General features: G+C 42.3%; 2 protein-coding genes and 1 long non-coding RNA gene across 8 annotated transcripts in view; 2 read left to right on the top strand and 1 right to left on the bottom strand.

Moving 5' to 3' along the window:
• Window positions 1–24,697, top strand: part of CNDP1 (carnosine dipeptidase 1) — a 62,969-nt gene extending 38,272 nt beyond the window's left edge. For 2 of the 6 annotated variants that reach the window (XM_009434188.5, XM_009434187.5), the window contains exons 8-12: window positions 4,135–4,295; window positions 5,426–5,590; window positions 7,378–7,519; window positions 10,812–10,959; window positions 12,377–15,317. In XM_009434188.5, the coding sequence (XP_009432463.2) occupies window positions 4,135–4,295; window positions 5,426–5,590; window positions 7,378–7,519; window positions 10,812–10,959; window positions 12,377–12,641 (881 nt within the window). In that variant the 3' untranslated portion in view covers window positions 12,642–15,317. Of the gene's footprint in view, window positions 1–4,134; window positions 4,296–5,425; window positions 5,591–7,377; window positions 7,520–10,811; window positions 10,960–11,746; window positions 12,277–12,376; window positions 15,318–23,558 lie in introns of those variants that run through there. The other 4 variants (XM_001136945.8, XM_009434190.5, XM_009434189.5 and 1 more) reach the window with 3 other exon arrangements.
• LOC107969528 (uncharacterized) lies at window positions 21,695–26,736 on the bottom strand. Its single transcript, XR_010152000.1, has 2 exons — window positions 25,303–26,736; window positions 21,695–22,702 (listed from the first exon to the last, which is right to left on the bottom strand). It is a non-coding gene; the product is annotated as an uncharacterized LOC107969528 (long non-coding RNA).
• The window catches only part of ZNF407 (zinc finger protein 407), a 466,555-nt gene continuing 465,976 nt past the window's right edge, over window positions 26,336–26,914 (top strand). Inside the window, exon 1 of the mRNA XM_016933893.4 lies at window positions 26,336–26,837. The gene's annotated coding sequence lies outside the window, so the exon portion shown is untranslated. The remainder of the gene's footprint in view (window positions 26,838–26,914) is intronic.

A 26,914-nucleotide genomic window follows, 5' to 3' on the forward strand; every position in this document is an offset into this window, starting at 1 on the left:
CAGGCATGGTCACTCACGCCTGCAATCCCAGCACTTTGGGAGGCCAAGGTGGGTGGATCAGTTGAGCTCAGGACTTTGAGACCAGCCTGGGCAACGTGGTGAAACCCTGTCTGTACAAAAAATACAAAAGTTAGCCAGGCATGATGGTGTAGGCCTGTAGTCCCAGCTATTTAAGGGGCTGAGGCAGGAGGATCGCTTAAGCCCGGAAGGCAGAGGTTGCAGTGAGCTGAGATAATCGTGCCACTGTACTGCAGCCTGGGCAACAGAACGAGACCCTGTATCAAAAAAAAAAAAAAAAAAGAAAAGAAAAGAAAAATAATAGAAAAAGCAAAAAAAAAAAATGTTTAATAATGTGCCCCTTTTGGGCAGACAAATTGCCAGAAAGCATTTACTCCCTTGGCCTCAGTAGTCCAGGCCATGGTACAATCAGCCCAGATGGCCCAGGTGTTGGGAGGATCTTTTCAAGGTCTTCAGCATCATTTTTAGTTGCACAGCTTTCTCCTTCATTCTCCCAAACTGAATAATGAAATTTACCTATATTTCTACGATCTATCTAGCTATCCATCTATCCATCTATTATCTATCCATCTATCTTTCTATTCATCCATCCAACTATCCATCCATCCATCTATTATCTATCCATCTATCATCTTTCTATGCATCTATCCATCCATTATCTATCTTTCCATCTACCTATCATCTATCCATCCATCCATCCAACTATCTGTCTATCCATCCATCTATTATCTATCCATCATCTTTCTATCCATCCATCCATCCATTCATCCATCTATTATCTATCCATGTATCATTTTTCTATCCATCCATCCATTCATTATCTATCCATCTATCATCTTTCTATCCATTCATCCATCCATCTATCCATCCATTATCATCTATCCATCCATCCATCCATTCATCCATCCATCCAACTATCTATCTATCTATGTATCTATCTATGTATCTATGTATCTATCTATCTATCTATCTATCTATCTATCTATCTATCTATCTATCTATCTATTCTTCTATGGCCTTCTAGTTTTCCTGAAATGTAGCTCTTGGATGATATTTCCAATGCTTGACAATTCAGACAGAATACACCCAGCCATTTTCCCTTAAAGAGTTTAAATGGTTTCCAGAAGAATCAGATGGTATGCAACTCACGATTTTGGGGAGTGGAGGTTAATTTTCTGTTTTACCAGAATGAATGTTTTCTTCCCTAGGAACTGCATCTGAAATCTTTACAGCACATCTTGCTTTTCCCACAAGCATGATTGCTGCATGGCATCTTTTTCAGCTGCGTGGCTTCAGCCAGGCATCGGATTCCGTGCAGCCCCACAAAGGCACATTGCTCTGCTAAGGAAGAGTTGGCTCGGGCTCATGAATGAAGTCAAAAACGTGGTTTGACTTTCTTTAGTTCTTGATACAAATCAAATAATCAATCCACAGCATAGTAATTTCTGGATTGTGTCCTCTATGTGGTTTTCATATGTTTTGTACAAAAACATAAGGACATAGTGTTGAGCTTCAGTGTTTATGAGATGACAAGCAGGAATTTTGCTTGCCGACAGGCTGGGCTGTAGTGGAGATGCCCGGACTTCCAGGGCCCCCTGATGTCAGGTGAGAGTCGGCTGTGCTGTGTCCACTCCTGCAGGCTGACAAGCAGGCATACACACTAGTCAGGATGTGGGAATCCACGGGCAGCCCTTGCCTTGTGCAAGCCTCCTCACCTCTCTGTCTCTGCTGTGATCATGAACAGACAATAAACGCTAGTGAGCGCCAGCTCTGTGAAATGCATGATAACCTCCACTAAGGTACAAAGCAAAACCAGGTTAGTTCCCTGTCTGAAAAGGGGCTTAGTATGCAGGGGAGGCAGGAGCTGCTAAGAGGATACTTGGGTTTACAAATCGAGCTCTAACCTTCTGTAGTTTCCCTTTGCAGACACTTTCCTATTCTTTGCATTTCCCTAAAAGCCATAAAACAGAAAAGGCCATTGCACCAAGGGCATTTTTATAAGCACCAAATATGTGATGTTATTTAAAATGTTCAAATCCAAGATGGCTGCTAGGCATGCAGGATTCTGTTTCCTGTGGGCAGTTTTCAAAGGCACCTTCTGCCTTCCCCGCACTTCCCAAGAAGGCTGTGGTAACTGCAGAAATGACATCACATCATGATTACAAGAGGAAAATGAACAGGAGGGGAGGGGACGAACTCTTAAGCATACTATTTTCATTCAAATGCTTTCAATATTAAAGAACTAGGGCAAAGAAATATGGAAAATGGGATCTGTGAAGCAGCATTATTTCTGAATAGCACAGACATCAATGGCTCCCCTTTCCCTGTGATGGCGTTTCAGGCAGGGCCAAAGTGACTGAGCCATACTCCACAGCTCTCTAATCAGATTTTTCTGCAAGCAAATTAAAAGGGAAAGGAAGGCCAGGTGCAGTGGCCACAATTGTGCCACTGCACTCCAGCCTGGGTGGCAGAGCAAGCTCTGTTTCAAAAAAAGGAAAGAAAGAAACAGAGAAAAGGAAGAAAGGAAGGAAAGGAGGGGAAGGAAAGGAGGGGAAGGAAAGGAAGGGAGGGAGGGAGGGAAGGAAGGAGAGAAAGGAAGGGAGGGAGGGAGGGAAGGAAGGAGAGAAAGGAAAGAAGAAAGAAGGAAGGAAAGAAAGGAAGGAAGGAAAGAAAAAAGAAAGAAGAAAGAAAGAGAAGGAAGGAAAGAAAAGGTAAATGAGGAAATCCTTTCTCTTCCTTCTCCCAGTCCAGCAATAGGGAAGGCTGCTTTGTATACTGAGAGAATAAAGTTGTAATTTAAAATGATGCCGAGAACAGAGGCCTGGATCGTTTTACTAGTGAGGTACAGTGCGTGCTTAGAAGGCACGCACTCTGCAACTCTGTCCTTACACAGAAGACTGTCAGCAGAAGTTTAGGGACATATGCTCAAGAGGAGATATCATGATTGCATTATCAGTGGGGACTCATTAAGCTGCCCTGGAGACATTTTTGTGTCATTTATATCAGTCTACTTCCTGGCTGCATTTTGCCTTTGATACGCATTTTCTCCAGAGAGTGGGCAGTATTTACTAAATCTCAACATCTGCTGCTCTTATGGATATTTAGTGATGATTTTTTTCCATTTGTATTGATCTCCAAACTCTTTCATGAAGAGCATACTAGTGTATACAGGGGATTTTGTGGTCATGATGGTATCTCATAGAGTAGACCTGAAGGGTATAATGCTTTTAATTAAAAATGAGTCTTTATTATAATATACTGTGTGTGTGTGTGTGTGTGTGTGTGTGTGTGTGTGTGTGTGTGTGTGAAGGGGAAGAGAAGTTGAGAAGGGATGACAAAAATTTTTGGTTTCTCAGGTATGTATGTATGTAGGTGTGTATACATGTACTTGTGTGTGTGTGTGTGTATATACATAATTTTTTTTTTTTTTGAGACGGAGTCTCACTTTGTCACCCAGGTGGGAGTAGAGTGGCGTGATCTGGGCTCACTGCAACCTCCGCCTCCTGGGTTCAAGCGATTCTCCTGCCTTAGCCTCCCCAGTAGCTGGGACTACAGGCATGTGCCACCATGCCCTGCTAATTTTTGTATTTTTTGTAGAGACAGGGTCTCGCCACGTTGCCCAGGCTGGTTGGGAACTCCTGGGCTCAAGCGATCCACTTGCTTTGACCTCCCAAAGTGCTGGGAGTACAGATGTGAGCCACCGCACCCAGCATGTATTTTAAATGTTTTATAATGAACACATATTACTTTTAAAATCAGGATAAGACAAAACTAAAAAACCTTGTTTATGTATAAAAGGCATAGCTGAGAACGTGAACGTGATGCAGGTAACTCACTCCGACCTCATTTGTTGCAGGCCCAGGTGTTTTCAGCCACACCTTTGACAAGGTGAACACTAAAGCAGGGCTGACTCCAGCTGCATGAGCCTGGTGACCAACTCCTTTCTCTGACAGTCACTTCTTGGATGGAGTTGCTGCCAATGGCTTTGGCCACGGGGACCCAGACCGTCAAGAGGCCTGCTGCAACCCTGAAGAGTCCTCCCACAGTCTGGCTCCAGGACCACAACATTGGCACACTCCTTTCTACCTGGCTTTGTTTTCTGTGTGTGTTTTGTAGGTAGCCTGGTAGACTCGTCTGGTCATATCCTGGTCCCTGGAATCTATGATGAAGTGGTTCGTCTTACAGAAGAGGAAATAAATACATACAAAGCCATCCATCTAGACCTAGAAGAATACCGGAATAGCAGCCGGATTGAGAAATTTCTGTTCGATACTAAGGTATGGCCACAGACTGATGGATAAGCTGAAAGAGGCATGAGGCTAGTATATCATATTTGCCCTCTGTCTAAGTCATTGTCTGGTGCTAATCTCCGTATCTTAGAATCCAAAGCAGATGTGAATTCCCAGGCATATTTTTGACATTCACAGCCACTTCCCCGTGGCCTGGATCAACCAGTCCTTTTTCAATGGGGTCTAATTGGCACTGGCTTCTGGCACTTAACCACAAGCAGTTACCCATTTCCCAGCCATGTTTTCCAAAGCTGTTCATTAACCTAAATCCCACGTCAGCCTTCAGCCAGTGAGCTGGACTTCTTACCTTTTCAAAGACCAAGAAAAGTCTGAGATGATTCCAGCTCCAAGACCTCTAACTGTTCATTTTTCCAGACAAAACCAAGAGCCTTAGGGGCTAATCTGTAAGTGAATACATCATTGCCTCAGTGGACTAAGTAAATACAAAGCTGAAAACATTCCTTATAGGCAAATTTAGAATTGTTTTGTTTTTCTCCTCTTCCTCTTTCTGGGCAGCATGCTTGCCTGACAAGGTGTTTGGTAGCTAGGGCTGGTTCCTGGGGAAGGGGCTGAGAGGGGGAAAAGCCAGCTGAAAAGAAGTGGTAGAGTGAATTATTATGAAGCAGGCATCTTCTTGCAGACCAGCTCCAGGATGGCCAGAAGAAGGAAAACTGGCTTAAACATCTGAAGAGTTATTTGATGTCTGCTGAATAAGAAAATGCTTTCATTACATAAGTTATTGTAATTTGGGGTTAGAAATTTATAATTGAACCCACATTTCTGAAAGGGCTCCTTTATCTATGGCCATACCACATTGAACGTGCCCGATCTCGTTTGAAAGGGCCCCTTTGCCATTTGTTAACTGAAAACTGCAGATCTTGGGCAAAGAGGGGCACTCATCAATGGGGAGCATTGGTAGTGATGGGTAGTGAAGGCATCTGAGGACAGCAGAGAGTTTGTGTCCTGAGGAAAAAGTCCTTGCGTGAGGCACAGCTGAGTAAGGTGACACTTAACGTGTCCTGAATGGTGTCTCAGAGAGGCAGAGGGTGGTAACACAAGCAACCCAGGTCCACTGGGTTCTAATTAAGCATCCTTTGGATAATTTTATTTTAATATAGGAGGAGATTCTAATGCACCTCTGGAGGTACCCATCTCTTTCTATTCATGGGATCGAGGGCGCGTTTGATGAGCCTGGAGCTAAAACAGTCATACCTGGCCGAGTTATAGGAAAATTTTCAATCCGTCTAGTCCCTCACATGAATGTGTCTGTGGTGGAAAAACAGGTAACAAATGCTTATTGTGACAATAACATGTTTCAGTAACATGGTTTCTGAATACCGCACATCACGGCTTAGTGAGCAGTGAGGTTGCTACCACTGGAGTATCATTTTTTTCCAATACAAGAGGAGTGGAACAAATGTCAAGAAACCAATATTGCCCAGTGCAGTGACTTGTGCCTGTAATCCCGGCACTTTGAGAGGCCAAGGCTAGAGGATCCCTTAAGCCCAGGGGTTTAAGGCTGCAGTGAGCTATGATAGCACCACTGCACTCCAGCCTGGGTGACAGAGCAAGACACTGTCTCTTAAAAAAACAAACAAAAAGAACCCAGTCTTTTCCCTCAAGTATATGCAATCACAGCAGTCAGATAAATAACCATTTGAAACTAGTGTGCTAGGAAAATTTGAAAGTTAGATGGTAGATATAAAAGCAAGATTGGTTTACACATAGATGGAGTAGGGACCTGCCTATGCTTGGACAGAAGCAGAAAGTCTCAGGCCTCAATCATTAGATCTTCATGATGTCTGAAATTAACACTTTGGAAGCAGCCATTTTAAGGAAAATATTTTCTAGAAGGAGTTATGTGTCCAAATTACCAACCAATCATCAATTTGCCTCAAGTTAGTTTAACAGAAAGTAGACTCTTGAATGAATGAGCTGAAGAAATATTTCATCCCAACAGTCATTCTCTCTCCATCCCATTATCCCCCTTTATTGTCTTGTTAGCACTAATTACATTCTAAAGTAGTCTCTCTTTCTCCCTCCCGGCCTCCTCCCCTCCTCTCTTCCCTCCCTCCTTCTTTCCTTCCTTCCCTGCCTCTCTCCTGCCCTCTCTCCTCCCTCTCTCCCTCCTCCCTTCTCCCTTTCCTTCCCTTGCCTTCCCTTCCCTCCCCTCCCCTCCCCTCTCCTTTCCTTTTTCTTCCCTCCTGTTCCTTCCTCCCGCCCTCCTTCCATCCTTCCTTCTCCTCTCCCCACTCCCCTCCCCGCCCCTCTCCATCCCCTCCCCCTCCCCTCCCCCTCCCTTCCCTTTCCTTTTATCTTTCTCTCCTTCCTCCCTTCCCTTCCTTCTTTTTGGAGGTGCTACCCCCTTTTCTCACGACATATAAACTCCATGAGGGCAGGGCCTTCCTTGTCTTGTTCACAGCTGTATCCGCAGCACCTAGAACAGTCTCTGGGACATGACATGTGTTCTATAAATGTGTGTTGAAGTAATTAATGGAAGAAATTTGAGTATGGCACCTCCCCGGGAGGCTCTCAACAGTAACAATGAAAAAAGAGCAGGAGGGGAGAGAAGGAGGCTGAAATGAGGCTCCTCCATAGTTGAGCCTGGAGTTGCTCCCACGTCTTGGAAATTTCCCAAATGCTTAATGCTTCGAAATCATTCAGAGGGTACTGAGGAGTCCAAAAAGAGGATGATTCAAAAGAGAAGTCCTGCTGTGTTAGGCTTCATCACTTTCAACAAGCGATGCTCCAGCACCTCTGTGTGTGTGAGACGCTGTGGTTGGAAGGGGTGGGCCGGGGCCAGGATTGCAGGGTAGAGGATAGAGGGGAATCTCCCTCTGGGCACAGCCCAGGGTTTCCTGCTCTCAGCACTGAAGAAGGATCTCACTCTCGCCCTCTGGCAGAGTGAAGGGAAAATCACAACACTTGCATGTGTCAGGCTGGGGCTTCAGTTTCTTGATGGAAGAGGCTATATTAACTGTATTAATCAGTTTCTTGATGGAAGACTATATTAACTGTATGAGAGAATAACTTGACACTTTCTCTTATCATTGAAAACGTCACCTTTTAGGTGACACGGCATCTTGAAGATGTGTTCTCCAAAAGAAATAGTTCCAACAAGATGGTTGTTTCCATGGCTCTAGGCCTACACCCGTGGATTGCAAATATTAACGACACCCAGTATCTCGCAGCAAAAAGAGCGATCAGAACAGGTGGGACCTTAAGATCTTCTGACTGGCCAATCTGCACTGGGACTCAGGGGTGGTACCCATGGGACCGTGGGTAAAGCAGACACTTTTAAAACTCAGAAATCAACTCTCCTTTTAATACAGAGCACATTGTTGAATGCATGCCATGTGCAGGGCACGCTATACACGCCATCTCAAGTCATCCTCCCAATGGCCTTCCCCATCTAACAGAGGAATAAATGCAGGCTTACAGACATGAAGTATTTTGCCAAAGGGTGCCCAGCTCACAAGGGGCAAAGCCTGTGTTCAAATTTAAGTCTGGAGACCTGAATTTTGAAGAAAATGATGGACTAGAAAATCTTCAACCCCCTCCCCCTGAATACGAACTCATAGAAATGTTGGCCAACATGTAAAAACATCCTTTCAAAACACAGATTAGCCCAGGTGTGATGGCTCAAGCTTATAATCCCAGCAGTTTGGGAGGCAGAGGCAGGAGGATCGCGTGAGCTCAGGAGTTCAAGACCAGCCTGGGCAATATGGTGAGACCCCCATCTCTATAAAAAGTATAAAAATTAGCTGGGCGTGGTGGCACATGCCTGTAGTGCCAGCTACTCAGGAGGCTGAGGCAGAAGCATGGCTTGAGCCCAGGAGGTTGAGGCTGCAGCAAGCTGTGATCATGCCACTGCCCTCCAGCCTGGGGGACAGAGTGAGACCCTGTCTCAAAAAATGAAAAACAAAAAATACAGCTTAGCTTGTATGACATCAGAGGAAATCCTTCAGGGTTGAAAATGAAGGAGAAGCTAAACTCTAGGGGAGTAAATAAGCAGACCCTGGGCTGGCCGGCAGGGATCTGCTCTTCCTGGTCACAAAGAGACTGGGGCTTTAATGGCCTTGGGCCAGAGTGAGGCAGGAAGTTGAAAATGAGACCCATTATATACAGGCAGGGCATCCCCGGAGAGCCACACCTATCCTGTGTGTGCGTGTGTGTGTGTGTGTGTGTGTGTGTGTGTGTAAGCTTGACTGCCTTTGCTTGGACGTTGGACGGACACAAGGTCTCCCCTGAGAATTTTTAACCATGGACCCTTGCTCCTGTGGGTTTGGGTGTTTAATTTTACCTAGTGTGTGTTCTGGTTCTCACTAGTGCCATGGCTGGACTGCCTGCTGATGCAAGCACAGCACTGCCCAGGAGGACACAGCCCCCAGGCAGGCCAAGGAGATTCCACAGGAGCTTCTTGGAGATGAGCTCACTGTACACAATTGCAAAACACATGAGAAACCCAGTTCCGGTGTGTCTGACCCTCAAGCCAGTGGTCTCTTCACAGTGCCACATCGCTTCCCCAGAAGGCAGCACAGCTCTATTTGGAAATTCTTTGGTGGTGCCTGTTTTAATTCCATGCACTTCAAGGTCCTGGGTAGAGCCATGTGCTGGGCTGAGCAGAGGGCGTGTACTTGGGTGCTGGCTGTGGCGTCAGGGAGCAGGGACACCCAGTCTTTTTGGCTTCTGCACCAGGAGGGGGACCCTGCCAGCAATAGCAGAATGGGGGCTCTTCCCAAAGCAGGGGGTTCTAGGTCTCTCCCAAAGCTAGGTGGAAAAGCAGTGGCATGCATTTAGGTAGACCTATGGCATCCTATTACAGATGAGGCCTGAGGCCTGAGGCCACATTGGCTAATGGTGGCAAAGCCGGAAAGGGAAGCCCAGATCTCCTTGAAGCACTAACTCTCTCTCAGGGTTATCAGTACAAGGGACACAGACACGGAAAACTACAGATCAAGTCCAAGACAGGGAGCCATGCTTCTTTCCATCACCATTCCTGCTGCCCCCAACCTTAGCAGGTATTTTGCCAGTAAACTTTAGGATTGAAGAAATGTAATGGCAGCTGAAGAGAGGTGTGTGTTTGAAATACCCAGGTTGACAACAATAAATAGGTCTGAAATAGCCTTTCAGGAATGCATAAGACACCTTGCGGTCTATTTGTGTGCTAAACTGGTTCTGCGAGCAAGGTACATCACTTCGATTCACATCCACATCTTGCTTTGTGAATACAGAGGAGGTGGCATGTTCTCTCTGGTTTCTTTGTTTCATTTTTCATCCCACTCCATCACTGGCAGCATGTCCCGTAAGCTAGAAGGTTTGAACTCATCTCTTTCTAAAACCTACGATAGCAGTTAAAACTATTTTGTGCAATACTTTGAAAATTGCCAGAAACATTGTGACATTTGAGCGATAGTACAGCTATTGGCATATCTGTCACCAAAAAACCCAAAGAAGTCCCACTTCCATAATATTTAATTCATGAAGAAACAATATAGGGACATTGTCTTGTGTTGTGCCAAAAATGCATGACCTCTTGCAATCACGAGATAACATCAGACAAACCCAGAGTGAGGGATATTTTACAAAACTACCGACTGATAAGCTTCAAGATGGTCAAGGTCATGAAAGACAAGGAAATACTGAGAAACGTCTGCAGCATACAAGAAACTAAGAAGCAATAATAAAAATGCAGTGTGGATTCTGGATCAGATCCTGGAATGGAAAAAGGGAAAGACCGGTGAAATTGAAAGTCTGGAGTGTAGTTAACAACATTGCACCATTGTCAGTTTCCTTGTTTTGATCATTTTGCAATAGTTATATAAGACATTCATATTAGGGAAAGCAGAGTAAGAGATAGATGGGAGCTCTCTCTCTACTATTTTTGCAACTTTTCTAAATTCTACACTTTTCTAAAATTAGTTCAAAATAAAATTTTTATTTACAATTGTATTTATTTATTTATTTAGAGACAGAGTCTCGCTCTGTCACCCGGGCCTGAGTGCAGTTGCAAGATCTCGGCTCACCGCAACCTCCATCACCCACGTTCAAGCGATTCTCCTGCCTCAGCCTCCTGAGTAGCTGGGATTACAGGCATGTACCACCATGCCCAGCAAATTTTTGTATTTTTAGTAGAGACGGGGTTTCACCATGTTGGCCAGGCTGGTCTCAAACTCCTGACCTCAAGTGATCCGCACACCTCAGCCTCCCAAAGTGCTGGGATTATAGGCATGAGCCACTGCACCTGGCTCTAAAATCTTTTTTAAAGTAGGTAATTGTGAAGAAGACATCCATAGTTTTCTTCTTGACTCTAGTGTCTATCTTAGAATATAATTGCATGATATCAAGGGGCTTCCTTACCCCAAAGCACCAAATCTAATGGTAAAAAAAGAAAGATTAACAAGGAAAAAGAGAGAGGAAGGTAAAGGAGGCACTGACCTTGAGGAGCTTCCTGGGGGTGTTCTTGTCCTTACCCTATTCAAATGCCTTCTTTTCCTGTTTCAGTGTTTGGAACAGAACCAGATATGATCCGGGATGGATCCACCATTCCAATTGCCAAAATGTTCCAGGAGATCGTCCACAAGAGCGTGGTGCTAATTCCGCTGGGAGCTGTTGATGATGGAGAACACTCGCAGAATGAGAAAATCAACAGGTCAGCTGATGCCTGTGCAATGTGCCTCTCTCTTCTTCCTTTACTGCACACACCCGGGTCTACACGTGGGTGAGCTCCTGTTCAATTTATGCGAGAATGGAAAATCGTCCAGACTGGGGGCTTAAAGAGCAGACATTCATTCCTCACAGTTCTGGAGCCTGGATGCCCTAGATCAGGTGCCAGGCCATTTGGATCCTGCTGGGTATGGGCTGTCTTCCTGGCCGTCCCTGTGATGGCGGGGTTAGGTGGTTCTGGTGTCTCTCTTTTTATAAGAGCACCAGACCCATTGGATTAGGACCCCCATTTTAACCTCATTTAACCTTTATTATCTCCTCCAGGCCCTGTCTCCAAATACGGACACACTGGGGGGTTAGGGGTTCAACATAGGACTTTGAGGAAACACAAATGTTTAGTGCATAACAAAAAAGGCTATTAGGAATGTTTGCTTTATGCGCTACTGGCAGATACTACAAGATCTCCTAAGCATCCCAGACTAGTGAGAAACAAGAAATTGTTTGACCCTGATATCCATATCAGTGATAAGAAATCAAGGAAAATTGACTTTTGGATTTGAGTCTAGGACTGATTCTCATCTTCTTAATAATAATAATGCAATTTTCACATGGAGCTTACTAAGTGCTTTTCATACTGGAATCTCAGAAGTATGCCAAATAATTTAAATGGAATTTATAACATCAAATCTTCCTGTCTAAATGACAGAATATTTTTCCTCCTTCATTTGAATGGAAATTGTAACAAAATTTCTCTTTGTTTTTCCTCTTCTTAGGTGGAACTACATAGAGGGAACCAAATTATTTGCTGCCTTTTTCTTAGAGATGGCCCAGCTCCATTAATCACAAGAACCTTCTAGTCTGATCTGATCCACTGACAGATTCACCTCCCCCACATCCCTAGACAGGGATGGAATCTAAATATCCAGAGAATTTGGGTCTAGTATAGTACATTTTCCCTTCCATTTAAAATGTCTTGGGATATCTGGATCAATAATAAAATATTTCAAAGGCACAGATGTTGGAAATGGTTTAAGGTCCCCCACTGCACACCTTCCTCAAGTCATAGCTACTTGCAGCAACTTGATTTCCCCAAGTCCTGTGCAATAGCCCCAGGATTGGATTCCTTCTAACCTTTTAGCATGTCTCCAACCTTGCAATTTGATTGGCATAATCACTCCGGTTTGCTTTCTAGGTCCTCAAGTGCTCGTGACACATAATCATTCCATCCAATGATCGCCTTTGCTTTACCACTCTTTCCTTTTATCTTATTAATAAAAATGTTGGTCTCCACCACTGACTACAATGATTTCCCCGTGGATTCATTTTCAGAGGAGTTACTAAAGCATGGTACTATATTAACCTCTTGCCTCCCCTTCATTTATTTTTTCCCACTTCTTGAAAAGTTCCGAAGCTGAAATGATCAATATTCATACCCGTATGCCATTTGGGAGTCCTTGTGCAAAGATGAGTATTTTTTTTTTATTCCAAGCTTCTTTACCTTTCCTGAGATCGATGCCACCTTGTCAGCTTCTCTGCCTCCCGTTCCTTCTTCCTGTCCCATCAGAAAAGGCCCACTCTCTCTCTGTCCAACATCTGTGCACAGGTTGCACCAGAGCAGAATTAATCCTGATAGAATTTCTCTCACCCCATTGGAGTTTTACTCAATGACAACATCTAAATTGCTCAAAGCTTTTAATAGCATCAGTTTTAGATAGAGAACTAATCAACCCTGACATCAGTAACACACGCTAAATTTAAAGCCATCAGCTAATGCTGCATTCATTAATCATTTTAGTTAACCATCATGTTTGGCTTGATTGGATTTGATGGTGTAAACAACAAAAAAAAAAGACAGTCATTTTTCTACAGTTGAGTGTATATAAACAAATTCAATCTTTATGAATTTATTATTTAAATCACATTAATGGAGAATCATTTAGGGGCTTATTAAATTTTTTTCTATTATGACTCCAAATAAAAACAAAGCAGAGGGCCAGGCGCGGTGGCTCATGCCCATAATCCCAGCACTTTCAGAGGCCGAGGTGGGCGGATCACCTGAGGTCGGGAGTTCGAGATCAGCCTGGCTAACATGGTGAAACCCTGTCTCTACTGAATATACAAAATTAACTGGGCATGGTGGTGCATGCCTGTAGTCCCAGCTACTCGGGAGGCTGAGGCAGGAGAATCGCTTGAACCCAGGAGGCGGAAGTTGCAGTGAACTGGGATCATGCCACTGCACTCCAGCCTGGGCGACAGAGCGAGACTCTGTCTCCAAAAAAAAAAAAAAAAAGCAGAACACATTTGCGTTCAACTTTTTTCCATCACTCTGTTGGTTCTTGAGATGTCAGTGTCGGTTTAAAAACGTGCTGTACCACCTTTAAAAGGACTGGAGCAGGCAGTCAGTGATTCAGTTCACCTTGACTCTAGTCACAGAAGTGGACCCAACTGAGGGCTCAACCTAGTTGTGGGCATTTGTGAAGGATTCCAGTTAGTGTTTTCTTTGGAAGCAGGAGGCTTCAAGCCATCACATCTCCAATTCTATAGAATATCAAGTCATCGTTAAAGAACAGCAGCAGGTGTTTGATATTTTGTGCTATAAAGTGTAGTTTGCGCTCATCTAATTATGCAGGGTTTCGTGGTGTTTCTCGATTTTGTTGAACCTACCTGATGCATTTGGCATTGTAGATAAGGACTAACAGTAAGAGAGATTTAGAGTCTTCATGTTAGTCCATTAACATAAGTTTATTATAAAATACACTGTAAGCATTTCTGACTAATATACCATCAGATTTAAGAAGTTACCAAACAATATGTATTCGCTGATCTTCATTCCTGCTGAATCTGAGACCAGCAGTGTCTCAATTATTACGTTGCTGCCAGGAGAGAAGGGGAGGAGAATGAATAGTTATGGAAGTTGTAGAATCTAGGATATTCCAATCCTGGATTGCCAGAGTTCAGAGTCCATGTTTTTCTGTCACCCAGGGTCACGACTGGTCTCCCCAGCTCTTCCCTCCTGTTTTTCCACCCAATTCTAAGCCCTGTGGTGACCCAGACCCTACCCTGATGTGGGAGTCAGAAAGGAGTATCTTCCAAGCTCCTTGTACTCAAAGGGATAAAAGAAAGCTACTCAGTTGTTATTCAGATATATTAACCAGCTATATGGAGGCAAAAAAGGGAGAGAGAAATTTAAATATTTGTTTTTTAACATTTTAATGATGAAATATATGCACTTGGACAAAAATGATCACCCAGTATAGTTGGGCGTACATTGTGGCATGCCCATCAGGGGGACTTTGTTGTATTGGAGGAGGGCAATGTATCCGGCTTTGTTAGTAGATGTAGCGCATTAAAGCGTAACTATTGTGATAAGGTTTAGGGGTTAGGAATATCATTTGAGTTTGGTAGATGCTTTTCTGGAAAACAGTGAGGCTGGGAATGTTTCTGGCTTTATGTTGTATTCATAAAAATAAAATGTACTGGCTTGGAAACTTTGGTGATTGTGCGCCAGACAGTGCAAGAGCCCTGGTCAGTGACACTGTTCCTTTGCACTTGCTGCTGGGAGAAGGGAGTGAGCGAGGGCTCCCTCGAAGGCTTGCTCCCGGACACTTCTCACTGTTCACACTCATGCTGGGAACTCCGTGGCCTTTGCACTCGCCAGATGCCCATGCCTCCCAACCCAGTCCCCTCTTCCGAGAATCAGGGCCACCCATCTTCCTGCCCATTTCACATCTGAAACTCTACTCACCTAGTATGAAAACTTCCATCCATTCCTCCAGCCTGTTACCCCTCTGGTGCTCCCTACCTTGGTAAGTGGACCATCAGCTAGTTGATAGCAGAGGCCTGCATCATCTTCCACACTTCCCTCTCTTTCCAATGCAATTCAATATCAGGGCCAGTCCAGCCCGTTTCTCAAAAGCCACCACTTCCTTCTAGTTCCACTGTCACCTCGCATAGCTCATAAGCCAACACTCTTCCGTTTTGCTGGGTTATTGCAGAGGCCCCTAACCAGCCTCTGCTTACACGACAGCCCCTCTCACTGTACATGCCATGCGGCAACTGGCTTGTCCCTCTCACCCTGCTTAAAGCTCTCAACTGGCGACATGGTCTGAGGATGAAGTCAGACATCCCAAGAAGGTCTACAAGTCCTGCTCAACCTGCTCTCTGCTTACTCTTCTGGCTTGCTCTGCCCTCACTAGATACACCCTGACAACCCCATCCTTCAAATCCTCCCAGTTTCACAAACACCCAAGAGCTTCCCTGCCTCAGAGCCTTCTCAGAGTCTCTCCCTCCTCCGGCAACACCCTTACAACCCCCTTGGTCTCACTAATACCCCTCCCACCCACCCTCCACATTATTCTTCAAATCTCAGCTTAGTCGTAATTTTTCAGGGAAGCTTTTTCTTATTCCTCATGAGTAAGTGAGGTGTCCCTATTATGCTACCATAGTCTCCATAGTTCCTTTGTAGCATTTATTATCATTGCCATTAAATACTTAGTCAAGTACCACATACTGACAATTTGGCCAACAACAAACATATATGACAGTGGTCCCATAAGATTACAATACCATATTATTACTGTACCTTTTTCTATGTTTACATACATAGATACTTACTACTGTGTTGCAACTGCCTATAGTATTCAGTACAGTAACACACTGCACAGGTTTATAGCCTAGGAACAATTGGCCACACCATGCTGCCTAGGCGTGTAGTAGGCTATGCCATCTAGGCTTGTGTGGGTACACTCTAGGGTGGCTGAAGATGTCCAGACACGCATTTCTCAGTATCCCTGTTAAGTGATGCATGATTGTATTTCTACAATTTGAAAACTGCCAGCTCTCCTGCTAGACTGTAACATCTTTACAGGCAGAGATTATGTCTGTTTTGTCTATCCTGATGTCTTGAAGGTTCCAGGCATACTGTATGTCATCAGGAAACATTTAAGTGCTGAAATGAATGATTTCAACATTTGTATCATCCATTCTCATGCTGCAATGCACACTCATGATTTCTGTGCATCTCTCTCCCTCCTATTAAACTTCACGCTCTATAATATTAGCGACCATATCCTACTAATCACTGTACTTCAGGCATCCAGTGGGGTGTGCTGCACATATTAGATAATCAGTATGATTGCTAAAATCTTCCTCTTGACTTTGCAGCTGCGATTTGTGGGGTCTTCCCTACCAGGTGTGCTATACCCTTCCTGGACTTCTCTCATCTTTATACTCTCCACTTCACATTGTTCCTAGTTTGAAACCTTCTTGGGAGCAGCTAGTACTGGGGAGAAGCACAGAAAACAAGCCATGCAGAGGTGTCAATGGCTAATAACTGTTCGATGTGTTAGGCTTCCCAGCAGTGCTTGTATCTTACCAGGGGCCACACCTTCATTCAGAGGCCACAAACTGGAAGCCTGGGAGCCCTGCACTGGCTCCCTCACCCCCGCTGATGTGGCTGTCACGGTGTCCTAAGCACTTTTGAATGGGAAGCTGACATTCCAAAACTGGAAGATTTCACACACACACACACACACGATTCCTCTTGAGCAATCAGAAGACAGAGTGAGATGACACTGCTCTGCCATTCCTGCAGGTGACGAGAAGCTAAGCTGAGGAGAGCACGAAGCCCAGCATCTGACCATTTATTTAGACATGCTCAACAAAGTTCTTAGAAGAAGCAGAGTAAGGAGAAAGCTCACAAAAGAAAACAAATGCTATTTTATCTGACTTCTCACTTCTACGGATAGTTGTTTTCACTTAAAAACAAATCCCCAAACTGTTTCATGATAGGGCCAAGTGACTTTTAAACACAATCTAGTTTAGTAGATAGTATACTATACTATTTTAAGGGCCAGGCGTGGTGGATCCTGCCTGTAATCCTAGCACTTCGGGAGGCAGAGGCAGGAGGATCCCAGGAGTTTTGAGACCAGCCTGGGCAACATGGGGAGATCCTGTCTCTTAAAAAAAAAGTGTACTATACTATTTTAAATGTCTACTTTTAAATGAATTCAGTGTTATCTGTTATTTTTAATGTTATTTTTCAGATCAAGTTTGAATATTAATTGTACATGTAATGGCTAAAAAATTAAATCATGATTTGAGATCTTGATTATACAAGACAAAACACTTGTTTCTATCTTAATGTACGATGGTTAGATCTAGCATAACTATGTTAACGATCTGTAATACTACTGCCTTTCATAACAAAGAAAAACTTAAACCAAGTCCTAACATTAGCACATATTCCTTCTGCTCTTCCACTGACCAACTTTGTAACATCTACATTCTGTATTGCAGAGCACTTATCTTCCTCTTTACCATGTTGAGAAAGCTTTCTTCTTTAGGAAGTAAGTTCTTGTAAGGCAGACGTTGGGTCGGATATGTTCTATACTTTGCTCAGCTCCCCAAAGCCCTAATCAATTGATAAAATACAAAGACAAGAATGCAGGAGATTTTCTGAAGCAACAAAATGATGCATTCTTTTTAATTCCTAGCATGATGTAGAAGAGAAGTGATGGCAGGTGTAATAATTTCTTTTCTTTTTCTTTCTTTTTTTTTTTTTGAGATGGAATTTCACTCTTGTTGCCCAGGCTGGAGTGCAATGGTATGATCTGGGTTCACTTCAGCCTCCGCCTCCCAGGTTCAAGCAATTCTTCTGGCTCAGCCTCCCAAGTAGCTGGGATTACAGGTGCCCGCCACCACACCCAGCTAATTTTTTTGTATTTTTAGTAGAGATGGGGTTTTACCATGTTGGCCAGGCTGGTTTCGAACTCCTGACCTCAAGTGGAGGTCACCCATCTCGGCCTCCCAAAGTGCTGGAATTACAGGCTTGAGCTACCATGCCTGGCAAGTATAATTTCTTAACAGTTATGATAAGTAAACGCTTTGGAGCTATTTTAGTTTGGATAGAATTGAAAAAAATGTCATTATGTGGACAAATTTTATTTAAAAACATTATTCTAGTGTAATTCCTTAGGCAGAATGAAAAAAGATGTCAGATAAATTATGCCTTTGACTATAACAGAAAATCTGAAGCTTTAAATCATCTCACCTCCCACACTGAAATTCACCAAAACAGCATTCGAGAAGAACTTAGATTTAAAATCCTAGTGTGGGTGGTTAAATGTTCATAGCATATTCTTATTGCCATTCTAAGTAGGCATTTGAATGGAATGACAAAAAATGTTAATTTAAAGGAAATGAAACTTTAAATGACAGTTAGTCATCAAAAATGACTAGTCACCAAAAATGACCAATGCTTCCTTCAAATTTTAAATAATTATAACCAAATAAAGGAAGCCACCTATAGTTTATTTAAAATCCCACTTTCAACCCCAGAAGGCAGAGTTCAGGGATACTTTAGCAGGTGAAGTAAAGTAAGGGGAGGCGGCTCTGAAAAGGAGAGATAACAGAGAAAAAACAACAAATTCAGCATACTCTGCCTAAATCACTGGTTGATCTCTGAACTATGCATGTATGAGGCAGATTCAATTCTTTCAGCGAAGGCTAAAGAACTACATGAGATTTTAGTTGTTCCCCATGAAAGGAGAGACAATGTAGGGAGTGTGAATACAGCCAAAGGAATTACCTGCTAAAACAAAAGAAACAAAAAACCCTCTAATGCTTGTCGGAGGAACATAATAGAATCAGGAATGTCTAGAATACAACCACAAGATTACTAGACATTTAAGAAATAAGAAAACATGAGTAATAATAAAAATAAATGGGAAAAATTAATGAGAATTAACCTCAAGATACACCAGATACTTGAATCAGCAGACAAAATTTCAAAGTAGCTATTATAATTGTGCTTAAAGACATAAACGAAAATGTACCTGTAATAAATAAGCAAATAGGAAATCTCATCAGAAACAGAAATTGTAAGGAAAAAAATAAAATTTGAGAACTTAAAAATATAATATCTGAAATAAATCACGAGATGATTTTAACAGAAGGTTGGAGGTGACAGAAGAAGGAATCAGGGAACATGGGAGACAGATCAATAGAACTTATCAACCTGAAGGTCAGAGAAAAAATAATGGAAAAAGAGGACAGAGGTTTGGTGAGCTGTGTATAATATCAAAAGGTGTGACATATTTAATTGGAAACCAAGAGAAACAGAGTAAAAGAAAATTATTTGGAGAAATAATCGTCCCAAACTTTCCAAATTTGGGGAAAGACATATATTTACAGATTTCTAAAGGTCAGAAAGTGCTGAGCAGGAAAAATCTGATGAAAATCATGTCTAGTCATATCACAAATTATGGAAAACCAAAAATAATGAGAAATTCTTTAAAGCAGACAGCAAAAATGACAAATGACACATAGGGAAACATAAAGGCAAGCAAACATCTGAATGGCCTCTGATTGCTTATCAGAAGCAAATGGAGGCCGGAAGACATTTAAATATATATTTTAATTTAACAAACATCTCTTATAGATGGCAGATGGGTAAGATTTGCCTCTTAATCCATTCTGGCAATCTCTTCCTTTTAAATAGAATGTTTGGTCACTAACATTTAATGTAATTAATAACAGTTGAATTAAGGCTTCTCATTTTGCTATTCATTTTCTCTATGCTTTATAACTCTCAGCTATAAACCCTTTTGGAGGTTATATGTAAAAAATATAGGGGAACAAGACAAAAAAATGAGTGCAAAAATATGAGTAAGGTCTGATTATTGGAGGGAAGTATTATAACCTGATTTTGATAATTGCATTGTGGTGGTTCAGAAAAAATATGCATAAAACCATAAAATATGGTAAAATGTGGATAATTATAGAATCTGGGTGAGGGGTATATGGAAGTTCTTTGTCCTTTTAATAAACTTTATGGTAAGTCCAAAATTATATTAAAATAAAAATTATAAAGCAAAAAAATGAGGCCAGAAATTAAATGCTGTCTAAATTCCAGGTGAGTCTGAATGATTAACTTGTAAGACGAAAATTAAACTTAATATTTTTTCTTGCTTTTTTATCCTAATTAGGGAAAACACACCATTGATCATAAATTCAAAAGTTCTTCTGAGACGGTCCAGGTGTCCATTCTTCCTGTTGACAAATGTCTCCTGTAATATTTTTAGCTTCAGATGGGTGAGAAATGTAGTGAAAGGGAAACTTGAAATTAGTTAGCCTAAAGCAGAACTCCTGAGGAAGAGGATCACTTGGGAATGAGAGTATATACCATAAGCTATCATTCACTGCTCTTGGCCTTGGAAGAAAAGATTCTGGTTTAAATTCCTTGCTGAAGAGGCAACATAATATAGCACAGTGGTTCCCAAACTTTCCTCCACGTTGGAAGTACCTGGGGACTTTAAAAAGTACTGATGCCAGGGTTCCTCTTCCCCTGCCCGATTTTCTAATTTACTTGCTATGGGGTATCACCCGGGAATTTTTTTTAAGTTCCTGAGGTGATTCTAATGTTCAGCAAACTCAGAAAGCACTGGTGTAGAGGTGAAAGTGTGTTGAATGGACTCTGGTTCAAATTTGGACTCCAGATTTTACCAGTTGGATAATCTTGGGCAAAATACGTTATTTCTCAGATCCTTGGTTTCCTTAGCTGTAAAGTAGGAATGGGAACATCTTTATTGCAGCGTCGTTGGCAGCACAATGACAATATATGCAGAACACTTAGCACAGTGCCTAGCACGCAGTAGACACTCAATACATGGTGTTACTTATTTTTGTTATTTTAATTTTCTATTTTTCCATTTATAAATAGATAAATATTCCACAAACAATTTCTTAAAGAGGAATAATTAGAAATCAACTTAAATGTGCTGCTGGGGTGTGTATAATGCAGCTACAAGTTGGGATCCTCTTTGTTCTGAAGTTGAAGTCTCTTGCTAGAAGTGTCCAGGTACAGGAAGACAGTAGCAGTGAGGACCCAGGTCACCACACGTTCTTGGTATTATTACCTCTCAAATCTCAACAGAGAATGACAGATGTCATATTGTCCTTGCACTTTTTTTTACTTCATTGATTGAATGTATTAAATTAGATCATCACATTCATAAAGATGAAATCAATCATATTTGTTGAGATAACTAAACTATTGGCTTCATACCCTGGATCCATTTCTCCTTTTCCTTCCTAATTCTTACTTTATTCATGTTTCCATCCCTTTCCCACTCAGCCAAGTGCCACAGGTAGAGCTGACACCTTCCCAAGATCCAGGTGGTCTCTGAGGCCTACAGGCGATCCCATTCCTGTTTGCAGTGCTTAGCTCAGGGTACACATGTGAGCCACTTCTGGCCATGGGATGTGAAGGCATGCTTGCTGGGGGCTTTTGGGAAGTTCCTTTTCTCTTAAGAAAAAAATCGTAAGAAAAGGAGTTCTCTTTTTTCTCTCTAGATGTTATCCCTGGAATCACTCTAGCCATCTTACTACAGCCTGATGTTCAATCGGGCATTGAGAATTGAAGTGCAGAGTGATGAGAAAAATCTAGGTCCTTGATACCAACATTCAACTCCTGAGTCAATAAATTCTGAAGCCTCCTTTATGTCTGGATGACAAATTTGTGAGCTGATACACTTTTTTATTGATTTCTATTATCTGCAGCTAAAAGCCTCCTGGTATAAGTGCTTTGTGTTATCCTTCCAATTATTCTACATTTCACCATCACTTTCAAAGCAGTAATATTATACATTTCTAATTTGCATAACTTACTACAGTTTTCAATTTTTTTTACCCTAGTTAACACAAAGTACTTGAAGTGAATATCATCTTTATCATTATTTTATTTTCGTAATAAGAAACTGAGGCTCAGAAAGTTTAGGTAACACAGTAGGAAATGATGAAACTGAAAGAAGAAATCATGTCTATTTGATTGTTTTTTTCCTGTAAAGACAGTCATTAATGCTCTTCACCAAATGTTTTCATTTCTTCTGACACATGCCAAGATCGCACTTCCCCATCCTTTTGAAGTTACTTGCAGCCGTGATAATTGCCCTGGCCCAATGCAATGTGAACAGGTAAAAGACATATTTTACTTCTGGGCCAAAGCTTCAAGAACCAGTGCATATTTTGTTGTCTTCTCTCTCTCTAATGCAGATAACAGAAGTCCCATGAGCCTGGGTCCCACAAAGAGACATGGAGTGTAGCATCCAGCAATGTCGTTATAAATTTGTAGTGGGAATTAACAATACACATTTGTTGTTATAAACTAAGATTTGGTTATAAACCACTAAGCATAACCTAGCCATTGCTGACTGATTAATTCATAAAGTGGCTATATCACTTTGTGTTTTTAAGTGGCAATAATTTAACTCAGTTCTCTATTAGATACCTCAATTCCAAATATTTTTTTTTCTGAGAAATGTATGTAAATTTTATTCAGAAATAGTAAAGTTTTAAAAATGTTATTTCGATAGTTTTTGTGGAACAGGTGGTTTTTGGTTACATGGGGAAGTTCTTCAGTGGTGAGTTCTGAGATTTTGGTGCACTCATCACCCAAGCAGTGCACACTGTACCCAATGTGTAGTCTCATCCTTCACCCCTTGAGTCCTCAAAGTCCACTATATCATTCTTATGCCTTTGCATCTTCACAGCTTAGCTCCCACTTACGAGTGAGAACATACAATATTTGGTTTTCCATTCTTGAGTTACTTCACTTAGAATAATGGTCTCCAACTCCATCTAGGTTGCTGCAAATGCCATTATTTCATTCCTTCTTATGGCTTAGTATTCCATAGTGCATATATATCACATTTTCTTTATCCACTCGTTGGCTGATGGGCAGAAATAATAAATTAATTAGCTAAAAATACATTTACATAGTCATCATCAAACCAGGTGTACATTTAGGTTAATAAAACTGTAGTTCCTGATAGCTTTCTTTGAGACAAACAGACTTACATCAATTTTTCTCAACAATTGAATCCTAGGCATTCTCTGTGTATTTAAAAATGTTGCCTCAGTATGGAGAAGTTGTTAGGATGAAGTGCTAGTGCCTTATCTGAAAAGTATCTCCCTCCTCCCAGCAAGCCAGTCTGTTGGGACTACATCCAGCACGGAGGCCCAGAACAGAAGCAGCATGCAGGTGAACGTATGTTTAGGGTATTAGACAGGGGGAAATCGTCACCAGGTATCCAATATAGACAGAATCAGAGAACATGACGTCACTTCTTTGAACCTCATTTTTCTCATCTGTAAAATGGAAATAATGTGTCTATTCAGAGTAGTTATAATAATTATTTGAAATAATGCATATAAGGTTTGTAGCATAATGCCTGGCATTTATTTAATAGTTGATATATTTTAATTTCTTTTATACATTCTCATTTTGTCAACTTGCTATTGTAAAAGTGTTTACTATTCATTATCCAATGGAAAAATATCACATATACCCAGAAAAAGATGTGAATATATTGATTGCTTTCTTTTCTCAGACATGATAAAAGTATACATTTTGAACTTATGAAGACTGAAAATCTTTGCTCTGAGTTTTTCCTTTGCAACTTTCTTAAGACTGTAACTGGTATATTTGGAAATAAAACTTCTGTTATCATTTAGGTTGCTTCATGATGCGAATAAAAGAAAACTGGACTTAAATAAGAAAAGGATTTTTTTTTTTTTGGTTAACAGGTCTCAAGTGTGGCTGGCTGGCTTCGAGCAAGTCTTGATCCCAGGGGTTCCTTGTGTCATTGTAACCACCCAACGGGTTCATCTTGCCCGCTGCCCAGACAGCGGATTCATCAAGACAAAGGAATTGCAATAAAGAGTTTAATTCACACAGAGCTGGCTAAACAGGAGACCAGAGTTTTATTATTACTTAAAGCAGTCTCCTGAAAATTCAGAGACTGGGATTTTTAAAGGATAATCTGGGGGAGTAGGAGACCAGGGAGCGGGGAGAATTGATGGCTCTGGTGTGACATGAAATCATAGGGAGTTGAAACTGTCCTCTTGCACTGAGTCAGTTCTTGGGTGGGGGCTACAGGACTAGATGAGCCAGTTTATCCATCTGAGTGATGCCAGCTGATCCATGAGTGCGGGGTCTGAAAAACATCTTAAGCACCAATCTTGGGTTTTACAACAGTGATGTTATCCTTAGGAACAACTGGGGAGGTTTAGAATCTTGTGGCTTCTAGCTGCATGATTCCTAAACTGTAATTTCTAATCTTGTGGCTAATTTGTTAGCCCTAAAAAGGCAGTCTGGTCCCCAGGCCAGAAAGGGGTTTGTTTTCAGAATGAGCTGTTATCATCTTTGTTTCAAAGTTACACTATAAACTAAGTTCCTCCCAGAGTTAGTTCTGCCTATGCCCAGGAATGAACAAGGACAGCTTGGAGTTTAGAAGCAAGATGGAGTTGGTTAGGTCAGATCTCTTTCACTGTCATAATTTTCTCAGTTGTAATTTTTGCAAAGGTGGTTTCATCACTAGGACTCTCTGTCTTCATTAAAAGTCTATGTTGTCCATGTCAAGCATTATTCATTCAAAAATAAAGAGAGGAAGAAAAAAAAGACTTCCCTTTTTCCTTAGAATCAGAAAATTAGTCTTGAATGAGATCTATGGACTCTCTCAGTTGGAAATGAGGTCAAACTGACTTCCTTAAGGTCCTGTCTTAGTAACTCAAAATACTCAACTTAAATTAGAACTGAAACATAAACTTAGATTTTACTTCACTGCTCAGGGGAGGAACATAAGTGTTAACTAAACCCCCAAGGTAAGAAAGGTAGCAAGATAAATCACCCAAAGATCACAGAATGCCCAATCCATATACAGAATTGTGCTATTGTTATTGTCAAGAAATTTATCACCTTGTCATACAAGACCAACACTGTTGAAATAGCTATTAAAACACTGTAGGAAGTACTAAATTTTCAATTAAATTTTAAATTTCAAGTGAATCTTTGAAGGCAGAACCCAGTTTTATCTTTTATATAACAGGCACCCAATAAATGTTGGTTAATGGAATACAAATAACATTTGCAGCTGCTCACTTGTGAGGAAATTGTTTCCCACTTTTTTCTCTAGAATTTTAAATTAACTATTACTATTAAACTGAGTCTACATGATAGATGGAAAAGCTTGACTCTGGAGTTTTAGGTTGAGTTCCACTTTTACTAGCTGTGTGATCTTGGAACAGTTTATTAGTCTTCTAAATTACTGTTCCTTACTGTGGATAAGAGAATTCATGTGGATTACAATCAGAATTAAACCAGAAAATGTCTACAAAAAGTTTTCTATGAACTATTTAAAAAGGTAAGGAATTATCACTCGAATGTATTCTGATTTAAACTGAATTGTGTTCGAATTGGCCTTGAGTGACGATTTGGTCTAGGAAGCCTATCTTCAGAACATCACACACACAAAAAAATCCAATTACTTACAATGTTTTTTTTGAGATGGAATCTCGCTCTGTCGCCCAGGCTGGAGTGCAGTGGCGCAATCTCGGCTCACTGCAGCCTCCGCCACTGGGTTCAAGCTATTCTCCCGCCTCAGCCTCCAAGTAGCTGGAATTACAGGCTCGCACCACCATGCCTGGCTAATTTCAAATTTTTAGTAGAGACGGGGTTTCACCATGTTGGCCAGGCTGGTCTGAAAATCCTAGCCTCAAGCAATCCACAGACTCGGCCTCCCAAAGTATTGGGATTACAGACGTGAGCCACCCCGCCTGGCCAATGATCTTCCTAAACAGAAATCTGATCACATAACTTCCCTTTACAGAGTCTAACCCTAACCCTGTGCCTACAACATAGTCAAAACTCTTTGGCAAGGCAGATGACCTCAAGCAAGATTTCACTGCCTCTTTGTCACAGCACTTAACAAGCTGTGATGTATTTATTTTTATTCGTCTACACAGGTCTTCCCTACTAGATTCTGAGTTTCAGAAGAAAGGCCTCTAACTCGAGGTTCATGAATGGACCTGCACGAGGGGGCGGACGGGCTGTTAACCACCACATCCTGAAGTCCTGCCTTTTTTTTCCCCAAAAAGCCCGTATGCTGTGCCGTTAATGTTCATAAAAAAGTCCTTGACGAACGTTTTAAACAGCCAAGGTGTTTCAGCTTTAATAAAAGCTGAAAGTTTGGCAATACCAAACAGGTCACCAAGCCACAGTCCGCTTCTTGGCCTCCTCTTTGGTATCAGAGTTCGGCTGGCGGCTTCCTGTGGCCTCTTAAAAAAGGACCTCATTTTGGGAGCCATTCGAGAGATTTTTTCTCATCATCTAAAGTAGCATTCTCGTCTTGCACAGCTGAAAGTCATTTCTCGAAATCGGAGCGCCAGAAGCGAAAGGAGCCACTCCAGGCCCCGGGGAAGCGAGCAAAGGGGCAGCGGGCTGCGTTTGCCAACGTAGGCCTCTCGGGTCCCGCGCCGTTCTGGGCCTTCTCCGTGTTTCCGGCGCCGCCCTCGGGGTTCCTTACAGAGGGCAGGAGGCGGGTGGAGAGACGGGGCAGGAAGCAGGCGGGATCGGCCCGGGAAGAACCCGTTCTGGGACCCTCTAGAAATCCCAGACACCCCTCCCGGGCTGACAGCGCCTGCCTTAGAGCCCGACGCGCTCATCGAATTTAGATTGACTCCTTCGGCTCTCCGTTTTCCTTCTCTAAGGGAAGGGTGGGACTTCCTATTTTATCTCTGAGCAGCTTCCGGCAAGAGCTGATGTGTTAAAAACAAGACAGCACATGGGCCTGCCGGCCACCCGGATAAAAAACAAGGAACTCGACCTGGATTGTACTAAACCAGTTCCAAGATTCTGTTTTTCGGTTGTGGCGTCCGGCGCTGCATCCACTACGGAGCCGCCTTGGAAGCCACCGGAAGTCCTTCCACGGAGAAACAGGATGTCCCGCCTCTTCCTCCCAAAGGGAAGACGGTGAGCCGGAGGAGTCAGTCAGAGGGGCGAGCAGGAGCGATTCCGTCGCCAAACAGGTAAGTTATTCTCTGGCCGGGGCGGGGGGTTTGGAGGCGGGGACCGTCCAGCGTCAGCGCGGGGCCTGGGGGCGGTG

The sequence above is a fragment of the Pan troglodytes genome, chromosome 17, assembly GCF_028858775.2.
Source record: "Pan troglodytes isolate AG18354 chromosome 17, NHGRI_mPanTro3-v2.0_pri, whole genome shotgun sequence".
Classification (NCBI taxonomy): Eukaryota; Metazoa; Chordata; class Mammalia; order Primates; family Hominidae; genus Pan; species Pan troglodytes.